General features: G+C 40.2%; 1 protein-coding gene across 8 annotated transcripts in view; it reads right to left on the bottom strand.

The window, feature by feature from the left end:
* ctnnd2b (catenin (cadherin-associated protein), delta 2b) overlaps positions 1-17,747 on the bottom strand; it is a 129,378-nt gene that overhangs the window by 30,616 nt on the left and 81,015 nt on the right. For 3 of the 8 annotated variants that reach the window (XM_079568836.1, XM_079568834.1, XM_079568839.1), the window contains 5 exons: positions 17,340-17,587; positions 14,832-14,963; positions 12,254-12,497; positions 10,590-10,646; positions 377-509 (listed from right to left, as the gene is read on the bottom strand). In XM_079568836.1, the coding sequence (XP_079424962.1) occupies positions 377-509; positions 10,590-10,646; positions 12,254-12,497; positions 14,832-14,963; positions 17,340-17,587 (814 nt within the window). The remainder of the gene's footprint in view (positions 1-376; positions 510-10,589; positions 10,647-12,253; positions 12,498-14,831; positions 14,964-17,339; positions 17,588-17,747) is intronic. The other 5 variants (XM_079568840.1, XM_079568835.1, XM_079568838.1 and 2 more) reach the window with 3 other exon arrangements.

The raw sequence follows: 17,747 nt of genomic DNA on the forward strand, positions 1-17,747 counted from the left end.
TTACACCAGACTGAAGAATGAACCGGTTTGGGAGACATTATGTTGCTCTTTTGTATGAAATTGACGCAACGACATTGGACAAAACCTGTTGCCATGGTGCTGTGCAGCAGTCACACTGTTCGAGCGGGAGGACAAAGGTGGGGCAAATAAATATATTTATTTGCTTTTTGCTGTGTGGTTTCTGTTGCCTAGACCAACACTGTGATATATGAAAAGAACACAAAAAAACACTAAATGAGTGCTCACAAACTCATGTTCAAATCAAATGTTGTCTGATCATGTTTTACTTGGAACCGATAAATTCTTATTCCATCATCATTGGAGATATAGTAATAAGGAAGACATCATCATATTGTAACTTTGTATGTTGGAATACCTCCGATTTGATCTTGTTGTCTCCGAAACAGAGGTGTTGCAGGTAGGCTGCCGCATTAGACTGAACTGAGGGGAACTGATGCTGCAACATCTGGATGACCTCCGGCAGCTCTGGGTCCCTCCAGCCAAACTCTCTGTGAACGCACACAGCACAAAACAGTCAAACAGATGAAGAAACAATGTTGAATAAAGCAGAACATCTGTTGGTTTAGGTGTACAACTGGGTACTGAATGAAAATATCTTGACATATCATTCTTCTTATCCAGGCTTGGGACCGCCACGAATGGCTTGAGACCATGGCCATACAATGAAACTGTCACCTCATTGCGCAGTGCAATTAATCACAATTTTAATAAAACTGCGATATCAACTTTGGTCAACCTCAATTATCGTCATGGAGCTTTTAAATCATGGAGTTCGAAGGAGCAGAGTGGAAGATTTTCGTGAATTAAGTTATACTGGATTGAAAAGATCTATTTTTTGTTTGAGTTAGATTGTAAGAAATCGGTCTTGTTCATGAAACCTCCGAATATATATGGAAAAATAAAATCAATAATGATCAATATGAGGAAAAAAATTGGCTTTTTTACTGCCCAGCTCTAGCCAATGAGAACAGCCCTACACATTACCACTTAATTATACTTTAAACCCGATATAAAAAAAAACCTGACACATAAGCTTCTATTTTTCCAAACATTGACTTGTTTCATCAGTCTAAGCCCATCTATCCGCATTCAAATATGAAGCTATAAATCACATTGATCAGAGAGCATGGTAAGTCTGGTGGATCAACAGTGGGAGCTTCCTCTGTTCTTCTTGACTGGCCTGACGCTTTGGTCTGCCAGAGCGACCTGAGTGCTTTTGCCTACAGGCTGCTTTGGGCAAAAAAAAAAAAACGCACATCTCCAACCACACGGAGCTTAACTCGGCCTTGAAGTGCGAAGCGTACAGTGGAGTGAGATAGAAAAAAGGGAATTGATGAGCGTGAGAAAGATCGGATGTGAGCCATTGAAGTTATGGTAATGTTCAAAGGCAAAAGGGATTTATCCAAGTCGATCTCCTGTAACCAACGGCAACTGCGGTGGAGCGGGTAAAGATGGAGAGCAAAGATGGGGAGGTGGTGATCATTTGTTTGTTATTGTCCTGCGCTAGGAACACACTATGCACTGGTGGGACGCTCTACAAAATGCTGCTTTGTTATTTTATGTGTTTATTTATCCAACAAATAAATCTAGACTAGAGGACTGTTATATTGGCCCGATATTTGGAGATTTTACAATATCAGCTATCGGGCGATCTAGTGCCGAAAGAAGCCTATATTTCCGGGACCGAAAATGATAGAGACTTCATGTTTTTTTGCATTGGAAAGAGCAAAGTCAGGGCTTTAAAACAAGTCCTCCCACAAAGCCTCAGGGTAGGTGAGAAACATCGCAATGAAAATTGGTTAGCTTCAAGTGGGGACCTCTGTCAATATAGACATGCTGCATGTCATTTTGAAGTGCAGAATCTTGAGAATTCAATCGCTGAGTTAGTTTTAACCTCCACTATTGTATTTCTGGTCGCCGCACAAAATGCTGTCAAAGCTGGGACAGATTGGATCACCTAAAATAGTAAATTAAAATCAGCCAGTGCTGGAGCGGCCAAGTATTTGCTTTTACAGGATTATTTACACCTGACATTTTGAAAAATATCGGCCAAAAATATTGGTCAAAAATATCAGCCGAGCATATCGCCGTCGGCCTTAGAAAAACCCATACCGGTCTGCCTCTAATCTAGACATTTATCGTAGGAGTATGATGAATTATGACACTGTGGTACTGGTTCTTTACAGAGATGTCCTGGAAAAACATGATGCTTTGAAAATGCCACCGCCACATGAAAAACAAAATCATCTAAAATGGCCTGCTCCCTTCTGGGCATGGTTACCCCCCCCACATGTATTAACACTATTATACACGTATACTTGTATCAGCCTCCATTACTGTGATTAGAGGTGACATAACCTTGTGTAGGTCACCTTGCGGGCTAATTGAGTTGATAAAACAAGGCGGCGCTACAGCGGGCCGGGCTGTCACATGTGTTTTTGTGTTGTAATTAGAACGAGGGGGACACTCGATAAGAGCAGTGATACACATGGCGCTGGTCGTCCATCTCTGGAGCCGCCTGGAATCAGACTATGAGGCCTGTGCGGGAGAGGGGCAACAGGGGACAACCATAAAGTGTAATAGCAATGGATGGAGGAATGGTCATTGGCATCACACATTAAAGATTGTGAGGTAATGACTGGCCAATGTGACTTATCCTGATGCAATAGAGGGCAAAAATGAGGACTATGTTTGTAGGTCGGTGATCATAAAATCGAAATAAGCCTGGGCTGATCCACAAGCGTAAATAAGCTTCCATTCCATATTGACTAAATGTACATCGGGACCCTCGTAGGTTTATAAGACGCCAAGATAAATAAACTCATTTAAATAAACAAGTCTGCAGCCTCTTCCACATTTTACAAACAACCATTAATACATGGGACAAATTAGTACAAAGCGAGTTGTATTTTCAAACTGTCAACTCACACAGTCATCTCTGGTTCCTCGTCAAATGTTCGTTCACATAAAACTCAAATATATCTTTCATCTTTGACTTAGCCACAATCCCATTCAACCATTTATCCTCAAAATGTGTCATTAATTCTGTTGGGATTTCATTAACACTACAGCACAAACTATTGTGAAATACATACCGGAGTTGTACATGAACAAGCAAACATTATCAATTGACAAACATTAGCTAAAACAGCAGAGAAAAGAGCTGTGGAAAAACTCAGTTATCTGGTGGGACTACAGGTATATACAGTGATTGTAACACACTGTAGTGTCCAAATACTCTTGTGAACTGTAAGCCCAGGACTTTATAGGAATCCCAGACATCATAGCAGTTTCGACGACATAATCCCGAGCAAATTTGATCTCGCATTGGCTTGCAGAATATCATTGTCTGTCCTGTACCGTATCTCTCTGTGCTGGGATGAGGAGAGTGAAGCACTCCTTTCTCTAACCCTCAGAGGGAGGTATGAGCTAAGGTGGCCCAGTCTGGCAGGAGCTCAGACAGGAATAGCATGTTTACAAGGCATCACACTTGGTTGAGCAGTCAGTCATGTGCCTCTCGATTTTTCAGGTTTAGATGACGGCCAATTAAATATGGTTGCAATCAGGTCACCGGCCACAGAGCACTTTTAGACAAAATAAGGACCACAGAACAACTCGAACTTAGTGCAGCATATGATGACTTTAGCATGAACGCTAACATATGTATTATATATTTTAAAATCTCTATTAAACATGCTCTGTCTGGGATTTCAATAAACTACCTCTTCTGTGCTAGTACTTGTATCATCATCAGATAAATGTCAGACATTACGGAGTATAAATCAAAAACATCTTAAACTTTTAAGCTCTAATATTTTTTGTGGAAAAAAACCTAAACAAATTATGACATAATTTGCAGACTGAGACACCTTCAGTGCAGGAAGGTGCGCTACCACAGGGCATTCACTCTCACCGCTGTCATACTGTAAAATTTATCTGTATAATTATTCATGTTTAAACATTTACACTCTACTCCTGCTACTGTGACACTTCATCATCACCTCAACTACAATTGTACATAGTCTGCTTCCCTGCACGATGTTTATAGCACTTTCCATGACGTCTTTATGATTTATTTGTATCTTTGATTGTGTCTGAGCAGTACAAAGTAACTCATGCCCCTAGAGGCCATAAGCGCCATTGCAGGTGTCATAGCATGTTATGTTTTTTACCCAGTAATTGTCCGTGAGAGTAAACACTACTCTGACAGGAAAGACAAAGGGAGAGAGGGATATTGTACACCATGCCACAACCCAATTTCACAATGGAGATGATATTTTTTCACTCAAACTTGGCTGTAAATGCTGCTAAAGTGGCGCAAGCCCGCAGTTAGCTTTACCCATTAGCCTGCTAGCTTCTTCTTCATGATTCTATTAGTGTGTATTGCGCCCCCCAATCATCCTATTAACACTAATATTACCCCCAAAGGAACTACGAAAAGGATTTATTAAGGTAAAGTTACTTAGTACTGCTTTAATGTATGTTTTTGCGTACCATTCTCCTAAGTAAGATCAACAAACTACAGTATATTTTACCTTACAAACAATTGTGCGATATCGAATACGAGCCAACAATACAGGCTTCCACACCACACCACAAAGTTTCTCACAATTGCACTGCAACTGTATAAAAACAACAAACCACTCACAGGTGGTAGATTGCGGGTAGGAAAGAACAGACAGTTAACACTTGTAACAAATCAAGTGACATGGCCTTATTGTTAACTGTTCCCAGCCGAACACCCACACGCTCCGAAATACTAAAACATACGCTCATGAGAGAGCAGCTTATTGTGTGAGAGAAAAGGGTACAAGAGCAGCATAAAGTGGGAAAACAAAAAAAAAGAAAGAAGAGACGCTCAAATCCTGCAAAAACTAGATAGCTCTGGTTGCATAGTGGGACATCAAAGAACATCAAACTCAAGCTTTGGCTGAGGGCTGTGGAGCCGCACTGCAAATGCACATAGTATTAAACTTAAATGTGATGCCTCACGCCACATGTCAGAGACCCACAGCGATACATACGGTGGAGTTCTGAGAGAGAATCCCAGGCGAGCTTTGATTCGAAGTGAATTTTAATGCGTCAAAAACTCTCTTTCCTAAGAATTCAGATTGCAATAATATTTAATACATCATCCAAAAAAGAATAGCAAAATCTCCATAAGAGCTTTTAACCAAGATCTGGACAGGTCTTCTAGAAGGTCCCCAACTTACTTTGAAGAATGGGTGCAAGAAAACCTAACTAAACATGAGCCTAAAGTGGTTTAAAAATGGACAAAAGAGAACAAAAGTAAACAGGGATATACCTCTTAACAATCCTCTTAAATAGTGTATTGCATTCTTTGTCAGAAACAGTTTACGAACATGATATAATGCCGTCTATTTCTCAGCCAAATGAAATACTACAGAGCCACTTGTGAACTCCAAGCACATCAGTTCACCCACGGGATTTATATGAGGCCAGAAGGTTTTCTCTTTGTACGCCACTGTATTGAAAATAAACTTGTTGGAAGTATGTCTGATGCAAACCATTTATACAGTTGAATAATATGCTTCTTTTCATACAAGGAAGACTTGGCCGTGCCTAGTTGAGAAATAAGTTAAAAGCAAATGTTAATATTCACGACACTGAAAAGGGGGAACAATCTAAATCAAAATTCCACAGGTTCAAAGGTCACAGATTCTGGCTACTAAGTGGAAATAAGAAAAAGTAATTTGTCTTGCTGAACTGCACTGAACCATAAAAGATGAATATCAGGTGAACCAGCTAAAATGGGCCACATTTCCACTCCAGTTGTCATAATTTTATCACAAAATATTTTTGCTCCAAAGCACCAGAGGCAAACAGCAAAGTGCAGTAGAAAGCACCCTCAGACGACAATCTTTTCAACACGTTTCGAAACATGGTTAGAAAAGATTTTTTTGCTATTATTCTAAATGTGGCTCTTGGCTGGGCAACACTCAGAAACATGCATACAATAATTAACCATTTACTATTCAATTTATCAACAATGTATTAAACTATAGTGATGTCAAGTTCGCAACCTCCATATTGAGAACTAGATTCTCCCTAGTAAAACAATCCCTATGCTTAGCTGCAATTTATGGACTGATACAAGGCAAGAGGAATTGCCGAACTCCTTCTACAGGAAAAACAGTGAACAAGAAACACGCTTCTCTGATTGGTCGATTAAACTCCACTTCCTTTTCCGGCTCTTGTTTCCAAAATGGAGCGGTATCAGACTGTGTGACTGTGTTGGTTTTTCGTTTCGCAATTTCTAATCTGGCAGTGACATCAACCTTTTAACCCCAGTCTGAACTGAGCACGTTTTCTCCAGTTTGCTTTGTCCAAATCTAAAAGCATGAAAAAAAAAAGCAATGAAAGAAGCGCTGAAAAAGCCACAAAAAAACGAGATGAACACATGACAAAAATGCTTCAAAAACGCGGTGAAGCCGTCACGAAAAAAGTTGTGATCACTTTTGTAGTTCTTAGCTTTCAAATGAGACATTACACTGTTGCTCTTCAGTCGAGAAGCTTGAAGATTTGGGTAGAGCTGAACTGTTACTGTTACTCATTTGTTTTGGTCGTAGCAGATGCATAATGCCCTGCAATTTTCACTTCCTGTTCTTGTTCCGCTCTCTGGCTCAGTTGCGTTCACAAATCAAATGATCCGATTCAGATCCGGACCAAGACCCACGTTTTTAGCTGGACCAGGGTTCGCTTCTTTGGCCCGGATAAGAGTCCGTTTGCGTGAGCAGGATTCAGATCAAGAGGGGGTTGTGAATGCACCCTTAATTTGAGCTCCAATTGTGATGTTGATTATCCTTTTCTCCAGCACTGTGTAGTTTAATCCACCAACATCCAACCCATTGCTCTTTCTAATACAAAAAAATATATACAGCATGTGCTTTATGCCCTCATGTTTGTGTCGGCTCTACATCTCCATTTTAAAGCCACTAACCATACCTTTATTGACAGTGAGGTCCAAATCCTGCATCTACATTCATTACAATTCAAAAAACAACAAGTGCTTCATCCAACTGTCCATGTGTCTTCCCAAAAAAATTCAATTGGTTTCTCCCTGCTGCACTTTCGGCAAAAAACATTAACCAACTGTCAATCTCTCTTCTGTCCCCGACCATCCAGGTGGTCTCTCCTCCTCCTGTGGCGTGTTTATTTATAAATGTGTTTCTGTCACGCCGCCAATTCACATTCACACCGCACAAACGAGCCAACTCCAGCCCCAACAATTAAACCCCGGTAAATACATCAACATGAATTACGGAGAGGCTGGAGGCAGATCGCTCTGCTATATCTGACTGAAAGGATTTCCTCTGAGTCAGGCTTTTGGGGAGGGGGGGCAGGAGGGGACAGTGTTTTGGAAGCAGAGATTCTGGTGCATGTTTCTCTCTGCTGCGCGCTGTCGGGGAGGATGGAGATTTGGGCGCTGAGTCATTCTGCACACAGACAGACAGCGCAGGGTCCGGGAGCCCAACTGAGTGAAGGGGAGAGGGGACACACACGAATGCTGATTAGCCGCATTAACTTTGCAGAAGACAAACTTTGGAAAGACTGTTGGGTAACAAATGGGCAGATCAATGTTAAACTGCAAAGTCCATTAACTTGTTTTATTGTAACAGCAAACGGCGAAAGACCGCAGTCTGTAAGTGCCCTTGAAATGGCCCCCGTCTGCTTGAGAGCGTCTCAATAGTTTGAATCGTTTTACTAAACAAAAGGGCATTGAGTAATTACAAACCTCTGGCTTTTTATTAGGACAATTTTCGTGATCTGTCCTGACACCCAAAAGCTTGTGGTTTAGTCCATCCAATCTGGGTCAAATTTTGTCAATACTAATGTTTCTCTTCCTCTGGGCGCTTTCTCCTCAACGAATATTCACCTATTCATCGACAGTTTCAAAGACAAGCTGGATCCTCTGCACACTGAGCTGCTGCCGTCCCAATGTGATACTGAGAGTTTTATTCTAGTTTTGTATCCTCCCACATGGTGTAATATATATAAAAAGGGCCAACCAGTAGAGTGTGTGGAGTCCTACAAGCACATAGATAGATGAAAACTGTGCTGTTGTATTTAAAAAAGGTCACCAACGACTGTATTGTCTAAGGAAATTGTCCTTTTTTCATGTAGAAAAATCTACGATGACACTTTTCTATCAGGCATTCATCGAAGCGACCCTAAACTTTCTCTTGGTCGCATGGTATGGGAGCTCCTCTGTAAGAAACAAAAATGTCCTGAATCACCTGGTCAATTAAAGTCATCGACCAACCTTTCTGTCTGGGCGTAGGTTTTAAACTGTTTTAAACAAAGCTTTGTTCCCGCTGCCATTTCTTTGATGAAGTCGGGATCTAACAGTCCCTGACGTTGCTTTTTATCTTTGTTATCGTCCAAGTGGCTTAAATTTCTGTGATATCTTTAGCAAAGGCACGTCCTGTTAGTATATGGAGCACTTAAGCGCGTTATACATGTGTGTTATGTTCTTGTTGTATTTGTATAATGTGTTTTAATGCTTGACTAGTTTTTCTCTGAATTGCAAGACAAATTTATCAACGGGTACAAATAAAGCAACCTAGCCTAATCTAACCTAACCTAACCTTGCATGAAGTAATTCCCTTACTTGTTATCATTATGCGAGTGAGCATTACGTGGGCCTAGTGTAGTGCAAGGGCTGGGAAAAGGTGTTGATTTACTTTTGGACATAACTGAGAATGAAACATCCAAAGCGTGCCGTACATTTATGCATCAGTTTCTGTCTGCACTAGTCTGGAACAGTGTGTAACATTGAACATAATGTTCTACGGCTCTTTATTCTCGCCTGATCTCTAATCAGCGAATGTGAGAAAAAACACTTCCTAAAAGACTGATGTAATAGCAGCCACAAAGAGACACATTCAATCGTGAAAAGGCATTTGAAAAGCTAATTATTTAAGGAAAAGGTGTTTAAGATCTAAACGGGAGCTGTGTTTGCATGGCTTGTGTGCCAGTCGAGGTGAGTAGGTGGCTGCCCGGTGAGGCCAGAGGAGATGAGGAAAGGTCAGGAGGAGTCAGGCAGAAACAGACAACACAATGCGTCTCCACATGGTCAGTCTGGATCATAGGCTCTGGCGGCTTTTGCGAGCATGAAATCACATCAGGCACCTTTACGCTCGGCAAGATGGGCACTTACATAAGGTTTTGTCTTAAAGTCTCTACTACTAGAGCAACTAGAGCAAACACTTCCACTGCACCATCAGCCCAGGATAAGGTGGAGCTACATCTAAAACACCTCAGTTAGAACATAATATCAGCGGCTGAGATACCCAGGTCCAACCAGCTGTCCTTGGACAAGACACTGCAGCCAAAATTGCTTAAGTGGACATTATGTGCGGGTGATTGATGGTAGACGGGGAGGCTGATGGCACAGACTGGCAGCCACTTTCTGTCAGTCAGTCCAAGGGCAGCTAAGTGGCTTGTGAATGATCGATGGCCTACCGCTTGAGAAACCCCCACAATATAAAACAAAACAGTCATTTCAATTGATGAGTTCATTTCTAATTCAATGAAAGACAGCGTTTCACAGTAGCATTTAATAAAAAGGGAAACACATTTAAAGAAGAACTAAGTAACTTGTTTACCTTAATAAATCCTTTTCGTTTTTCCTCTAGGTGTAATACAAGTGTTGATGGGATAATTGGGGGGGTCTTTCATCTCCCCCCTGGTGTATCTGGCCAGAAAACCACCCTTGCAACTTCCCTGCCTCCAGGTCAGAGGTGCAATACACACTAATGGAATCACGAAGAAGAAGCTAACACGCTAACGGGCAAAGCTAACTGTGGGCTAGTTTTAGCAGTATTTACAGCCAAGTTTGAGTGAAAAAAAATGATCTCCAATGTGTCATTGAGTTGTGGCACAATGTACAATATCCCTCTCTCCCTTTGTGTGTTCTGTCAGCGTAGTATTTACTCTCACAGATAATTGATGTGTAAAAAAAAAAAAACGCAACATGCTATGACACCTGCAGTGGCGCTTGTGGCCTCTAGGGGCATGAGTTACTTAGTTCTGCTTTAAATCAACTATAAACTGCTTTACACAATAAAGCTTCTGGTCTTTATCTTGTTTTTCCCAATGTGGTTTTATACTTCAAATAGAAAAATAAACTGAACTGATTTTAGTTTCACAAGCAGTAGCTCCTATTAAGACTGTATAGAAACAGCTTTCCTAAAACTACCTCATTCAACTTCAAAACAATGACACATGTGAATAATGAAACAAGCCACAAAGTACAATGAGGGACCACCAGGACACACCAAAAACTAAAATCACTAAAATAATGGAGATGAATGGGAAGCCACAGGAGACAGTCAGCCCGAATCGCAAGGAATCAGATACTAAATAACTTGTACTGATTTCAAATTTAAAGTATAAAATGTACAAGTGGTCACAATACGAATGGGTAATGTCATGCCTCTACTGACAGTGTTGTATAAAGTAGATGGAAAGATACCGTGAATGGCATAATGTAAAAATATGTATACACAAAATATACAATAATAATAATAAATAGTTGGAATTACTTTGTCATTCTTTGCTCGCCTTGATTTTGATTCCACACAAGGAATTCGGGGTCGTACCTATCGAAGGGGGACAGGCAGAGAGAAACAAGAGAGAGGTATAGGTTGGCTGTCTTGGTAAAAAATGCTTTAGTAATAGTAGCAGTAATAGTAATAATCGTAAATAGAAAAAATAAAAAAATATAGCCATTAAACTTTCTCTCTCAACATTTGGTTCTCAGGCAGTGATGGGTGGGATGGGCGCATGCGTGTGGTGGAGGTAAAGAGAGGGTCTTTTTAACTTTCAGCTAATGTAGGGCACAAAGCGTGACATGAGACGAGGAAATGACAAACGTCCATTTTAGTTTGACAAGAAAAGATACAGTATAGACACATATGACTGTGCGACACTACTACAAAGCACTTGGCCAACTTGGAAAGCGGGACCAAGAAAGTCTTCCAGGTTGTGCCTAATACGTATAGAACATTCTAACACATCTAAGAATTCTACAAAGGAATTACTAATAGTTTGACAGATAAACGTTGGACCCCCTCTTTAGCTTTCGACAAAAGCGTTCAAGTTGCACATGTCTCAAGGCACTGGCTTCATGTCATGAGGGAAAAGCAAAAGGCCATGCATCTCCAGTCTCTGAATGAGCGGATGCAGATGTGATGCCTGTCTAACGCGGCAAACAAACAGACAATATGTGATGTGCAGGAGAACACAGAGAAATAAACACGAGACAAAAATGAGTGAGGCATTCATGGGAAAATACAAGTCTTTTATAAACTATCAGACATGGTTTCAAGTAAGTAACATCATTATTTATATCGTAACTTTATAATGCGCCTGAGCTGTCAGGTTTGTTTGACAAGTTAGACAGAGTAGGTAAATCCAAGACCCGGCAGGAGTGGGATGACTTTTTCGAACTTTAAATGGGACAAAAGAGTGAAAAGACACAATTACACTAATGGTGGGGTTGTATTTGTACCTTTTTAATCTTTACTGCCTCCGTCTCACACTCTCACTCTCTCACTCACCAACACACATATGAAGTATATGCATCTGCCTTGATCTAAAAGTCTTCCTTCAGCCTCCTCCTGAACTGTGTGTGGCTATGCACTTTTGTGACTGATTGGCACTGACAGAATAGGACTCCACTCTTAACAGCAATAGCAAACTTTTAAATTGGACTGCGAGGTGAGCAGGCATTCATACGGCTCTGAGAACAGGTCCTGACGCCAGGCAAACTGGAGAGGACAGTGAGAATGTGATGTGTTCCACATACTAAAGACCAGATTCAGCAGCAGCAGCGCTCCGCAGGACTGCACATTTGGGCAGAAGAATATTGTGATGTGATGGGAAATATTAGGTCATATGTGCAACTTTGTTCAATTGAACCAATTAAGTAATTTATATTTACAAATACTACATAACATAATAATAACCTTGCATTAACATTTATTTATATATATATATTTTTTATGTTCTTCAGGCCACGTGTTAAAAAGTCCAGTCTGTGGCCATTAATCCGAAGTGAGATTATATTCTTGACAATATTCTTTGCTGTTTGAATAGTTTGGTGAATCTGGCCCTCAGTAAGTTGAGTGGATGTGGAAAGGGAGCAGAACACAAGCTTCATCACAGAGCCATAGCTGATTGTTAGTAAAAAGCTTTCTCCTCTCACCTGGGGTCCTTCTGGATACTGTCCACAGATGGAGAGCGTCCCAGGGCAGGCTCGGGGGGCAGGGCAGGTCCTGATTTACTGTAGGGAGACTCTGTGGAGGGGCAGAACTGCAGCGTGCGGTAGGGGTTTCCATAGTCGGACGTCCCACCAGCGGTGGCGAAGCTGGCTCTCTGAAACGTGCCCGTGGTGCTCTGGCTTCCCGTTCGCTGCAAGGGGATTGGGTCAACACCAGGAGAGGGCGGGGCTAAAGAGGGAGCGTGAGGAGAAAGCAAATAACTAAGGACTTCCTGGTACAAGTGGTTCACTACAGGGTCTGGGGGTTGGAGCAAAGACATGGGGCCAATGACAGCCAAAGGGGAAAGGATTTACAAACACAGGGGACACCAGCGAAAGACCAAAGAAAGAGCGCACAAAAATGGGGAAGAAGCAAAAAAGAACAAAGGCAATGTTGTAAAAAAAAGCATCAACTCACTCACAAGCCAGATAACTATATTATCTCGCACTTTGGATCACAAAGCTTGTTTGTGATGGAAGCTGGATTATTACACGGTCATATCAAACAAGTGATAACAAAACATTGAGAGGCTTTATCCCAAAAATAAGCAAGAGGTTTACTGTATGTAACTTGTTTATTTTCAGACGATCTCTCAATATTTGAACAGCGCCATCACAATTACAACCAGCTTCCATAATTGTTGGCGCATGCAGAAATACTGAAGGCCCACATGAAAGCCATGCAGTAAACACAATGTCATTAAGATAGCAACATGTCATCGAATGTCCAATAAGATGGACACAGAGCTCTATTGAAAGGTCTAATCACATTCTCTCTGTGACCAGGTTAAAACCCAATGAAGCCCTCTGAGTGTGTCAAGTCAAAGTGCATCACACATTAGACACAATTATATTTAAGATTTTGCTGAAGATTGTACCCAGTTTTATTTAGTTTGGCTATTTTTGTGATGTTTATAGTTTCACTTCCTTGTTAGACATAGACAGGAAGTGACATAGAAGAAGGTAAACAATTTCAAACTGTTGCCGTGCCAACCATGTTATGTCAATACGTGTGTTAAGTGGTGACGTCACGGCTCTACTTCCGGGTCCCGAGACGTGGGGGAAACTACAAAAAACTCTTTAATACCTCAATCAATATTTCTGAAATGTATCAGGCCCATTAGCCAAAAATGCTGTAACTACTGCTATAAAAGTAATATTTACCAAAATCAGCACATCCGGGTTAGCGGAGATAAATGCTAATAATAGAAATATAATGATAATTGCAATTGATGAACTTGCAACTGATGTTATCCATCTAAATAAGTCATATTTTCAAAAGAATGAAAACCTGTCATATGCACTTTAATGTCTTGTTATGCCTTCATATTAAACATTCACACAGGGTATCTGTAAGTGTAAATAAAAAAAAAAAAATGATAATCTGAAAAAATGTATTTCAAAATCAAAATAACATATAGTAAAAGTGAAATAAAAGTTTCCTAAATGTTGACCATTGCTGTATTTGGGGAAATTATGTTCTGTGCCATTGTTAAACAGAGCCACCGATATCCCCCAAATGTTTTGCCAGTATTAGGTGGTGGCCAGTGTTAGTCCAGCAAATATAGTAAGGCCTTCAACATTCTACCACTTGTTACCCTGTACGATACATTAGATATTGTTGTCCTGGCCACCAATCCGCCGGCGCTCCGTCTACAGCATTTTAGGACACAGATGATTTGCTTTGATACGGGAGCGGCCCATACTGACGCCCATGAGATTAATTGAGATTAATTCCCAGCCTTGAAGCTAATTAGTTAACAGACTGTGACTGGGAGACAAATTGCCAGTGAGACCCCAATTGGATTTGCCCAACATGATAGTGTAAAAACGCCCCAGCACATGATCAGATGGAGGGAGTATTTCTCTAAGTAGCATTTCATATCCTTAGCAGCTTTCACATAAGATGGGCACTATTTAAAAAAAAAAAAAACAACACCTGGCTTTGAAGTGCGCGGCGTCATTTTTGTCTCGCTCCCTGCGCCAAAGTAATGTCTTTTTATGTCAATCTAAAACGGGAAACTCTCTGATCCCTGCCTCCAGTCATGGGCTATATATAATGCAATTTGTTGGATAATTACTCTGGGTATTTCAGTGACAGATTTTTTTCTTTTTAGAACGAAGAATGAGACCTTGAAATGTTACATATTATACGTCTGCAATGTTTACATTTCTGAATAAATTGCATTCCAACGAGCAGTTTTATAGTGACATACTTCTACTTCAGTTTTTAATTAACCGTTATTACATTTTTATCAATCCCTCCCATCTCTATGTCAGTTTTATATTTATGTTTCTCACATTACGATGATATTACTTTTGTATAGTTCTTCCTAAAGTACATTCCTTCTGCCTCTCCTGTTGGATCTCATCCTAATCGTTATCTTAACTTGAGCACATAAGCCTGGCTTCTTTGCCCACACTGGGTTTCCTATAGCCTGTATTTGAACATAAATCTTTAAACAAACACCCCTCTATCTCTGGTCTTTACCCGGGCGCGCCTGCTATCCTCCGCGGTGCTCACCTTGGCCTCTCAGGTTGGACTTGGTGTAGACGCGGTCCTCGTAGATGGGATCGATGTGGTGCTCCGGAGACTGCAGAGGTCTGAGCTCAGAGCCCAGGTGACTGTGCTGAGAGCTGTACGAGCCTCTGGAGCCTATGGAGGGAAAAGGGGACGGGGGGAGAGACAGAGAGGTGTTTAAAAGGAATATATGGTTGTACATTTGTGTAGGTTGTAAATTTACTGTATAGTTCAGAACCCTTTGTCTCTCTTTTTTTTCAGGTTTTGGATTATATTAATATATAAACTTTTATCTGGAAACAAAAGAAACCTAATCTTCACAATAATATGTTTAATTTTTGCACAGATTCAATGTTTCGTAATAGATCTAATAGAACTATAATCTTAAGATTTTTGCTTTTACTTATTATACATAAGATACCTCTTTTTTTTAACTATTTGCACATTTGTCTGTTTTGCAAAACCTGAGTGATCTTACTGAATGTAACAAGTGGATTTCTCCATTGTGATATCAATAAAGGATTATCTTATCTTATCTTATCTTATCTTATCTTATCTTATCTTATCTTATCTTAGATTTATATAGGAAGTTGTAATTTCAAGGAACATTTTCTCAAAATGCATTTTTCTCACATTGGTGCAACAACATCTCCACGTAAGTAGCACCTACAGACTTCAGACTTTCCAGCCTTGGACTGAACAATATTTTGAAGTTTATTTTTCTGATAAACATTTCACTATCTACTTCTTTGCCCAACTTGATTAATCGCATCATATGTTTTGACCAGACACACTTCTGTATCTGAGCACACACATGACATGAAAGACAAAGCATTTCTACATATTGTAAGCCAGGAGTCTCCAATCTTTTCACACGATGAGGTACTTTTATAAAACAAAAGCGACAAAGAGCTATGCATCAAAGAGGCTTTTCTAATTATCCTATTTCAACAACAACAAAAATTGTCCTTATACTCTATTTTATTAACCTAAGCATTTGCTGAATCTGTCCAAAATGTATTTAATATTTGACTTATCAAGCCTTGGGCGAGCAACCAAGACCTTGCTGAAGAGATCCTGGTTATAAACTGTTTGGCTTTTCCCAAAATAATTATGAAACTGTGAGTATTTGGTTAATGAAATGTACAATAAATAATTAAATGCTTTAAAGTGTAAGTGTTTTATGTTGGACAAGTATTAAAAATGAACATAATTATTAGAGAAGAGTAATCTACAGCAAAAGGTTCAAACTGAGATAGCTACATTTTAAAAGTTTCCCATATTCTCCTGCAGTGCCTCGCCTCGATAGCTTTGTGTATTGTGAAAGGCCCAATACAAATCAAAGCCACTGTAATATTATCATGAAGCTTAAACCAATTGTGCAGTATAAATGCACCTGACGCAACATTTTTTTGCACATATGTTGTGCAGGAAGCATAAATACGCAGACTGTGAGTGGATATTTTGTTGCATAGGGATTTTGGCTGAAAGCAGGAATGCATTATGAGCTGAATCATTTTTGGTCGTTGTCGAGATGACTCAATTTACATTTATCATTGTAGAGCAACTCACTAATGCAGAAATGACAGATTGAACTTTTCGTTAAGTTCGAAAACCCGATTGGATTCCCATTTGTCTAAGTCGTTCAAAAATTCATGAGAACATTTGCAATCTAATAAATTTCAGATAAAACCTCCAGCCAATTTCATCAAATCTGTGTGAAATTTGTTTTCCTTCCTGTTGTGACAATGATGCTGCGGAATACCAATTATCTTGAATAAAAAGAGGGCTCATATGACCACAGTTTGTGAAATCAGATGCCCCCAAAGTGTTTTGATCAAAGTAGTGACTATGTTGAAAGAAAATTACACTGACAAGGCCACATGTCAGATTTCCATCAAATACAACAAACTTCAATGTGATTCTGTGTCGCACAATAGCTGAGCGTTTAGCAAATTTGTCACCTCCATTACATCCGAACATTTATGTATTAAAAAATGGTCAATCGATTAATGTGTGAAATTGTATTAATCACATTCCATCAATCACGATTCATCGCTGTTAATTTTTCTCTCATAAATATATTCGTTTTTAATACTTTGCAGACATGAAACACACAAATTTAAAGCATTTGCTCACATTTCATTAAGCACTAACCCCCAACTTTAACTCCAGTGTGTCAAAATATGATGTGATTAACTTGAGATCCAGTAATGATTTTTCTGATTAAGCGCGTGTTAAAGCTTTAACTTTGAAAGCCCAAATCAAAACTAACATAAACATCTGAGAAACAGCGGCTCATCTGCAAGAGGAGAAACTAAATTTTGCCTCTGTTAAGATGGACGTTCCGAATTGTTTTCCTTCTTTCAAAGTATAACTTGTTCCCTACCAACATTTTTATCTTAGATAGTGATTCATCTCACATCTGATCTGCGTGAATACACCAGAGCACACCACTTCACTTTGGACCACGACACAACACTGATAAGAGTAATAAAGTTTTGCATTGACCTCTACCTGCGAGGCTCCCAGGCCTCTTTAGGGTGGCGTTGGCGTACAGCTCGTGGGAGATCTTGTAGGTGTCCCCGCCGATGTGGTGCAGCATGCGCTTGGTGGGCGACAGCGTGGCGTAGTTGCCCACGACAGAGCTGAGCTGGTGGAGGGGCGAGCTGTGGTTCCCTCCTATGGACGCTCCCATGGCCAGAGGAGAGGAGGCGCTGGCTGCTCCCGATGCTACCATGTTGATCGGTGATGACGTGCTGCGAGGTACAAAAGCACACTGGTTTGTCATACATTTTTGTTGTTGACTTTTATTAAGTTAATAAACAAAAATTAAATGTAAAAATTCGCAAAAGGAATACATCTGTATAGTAACCTGTACTTCTTCTCATGCGTATTACCTACTTTACAACTACTGCT

Source organism: Gobius niger, assembly GCF_951799975.1.
Source record: "Gobius niger genome assembly, chromosome: 13".
NCBI lineage: Eukaryota > Metazoa > Chordata > Actinopteri > Gobiiformes > Gobiidae > Gobius > Gobius niger.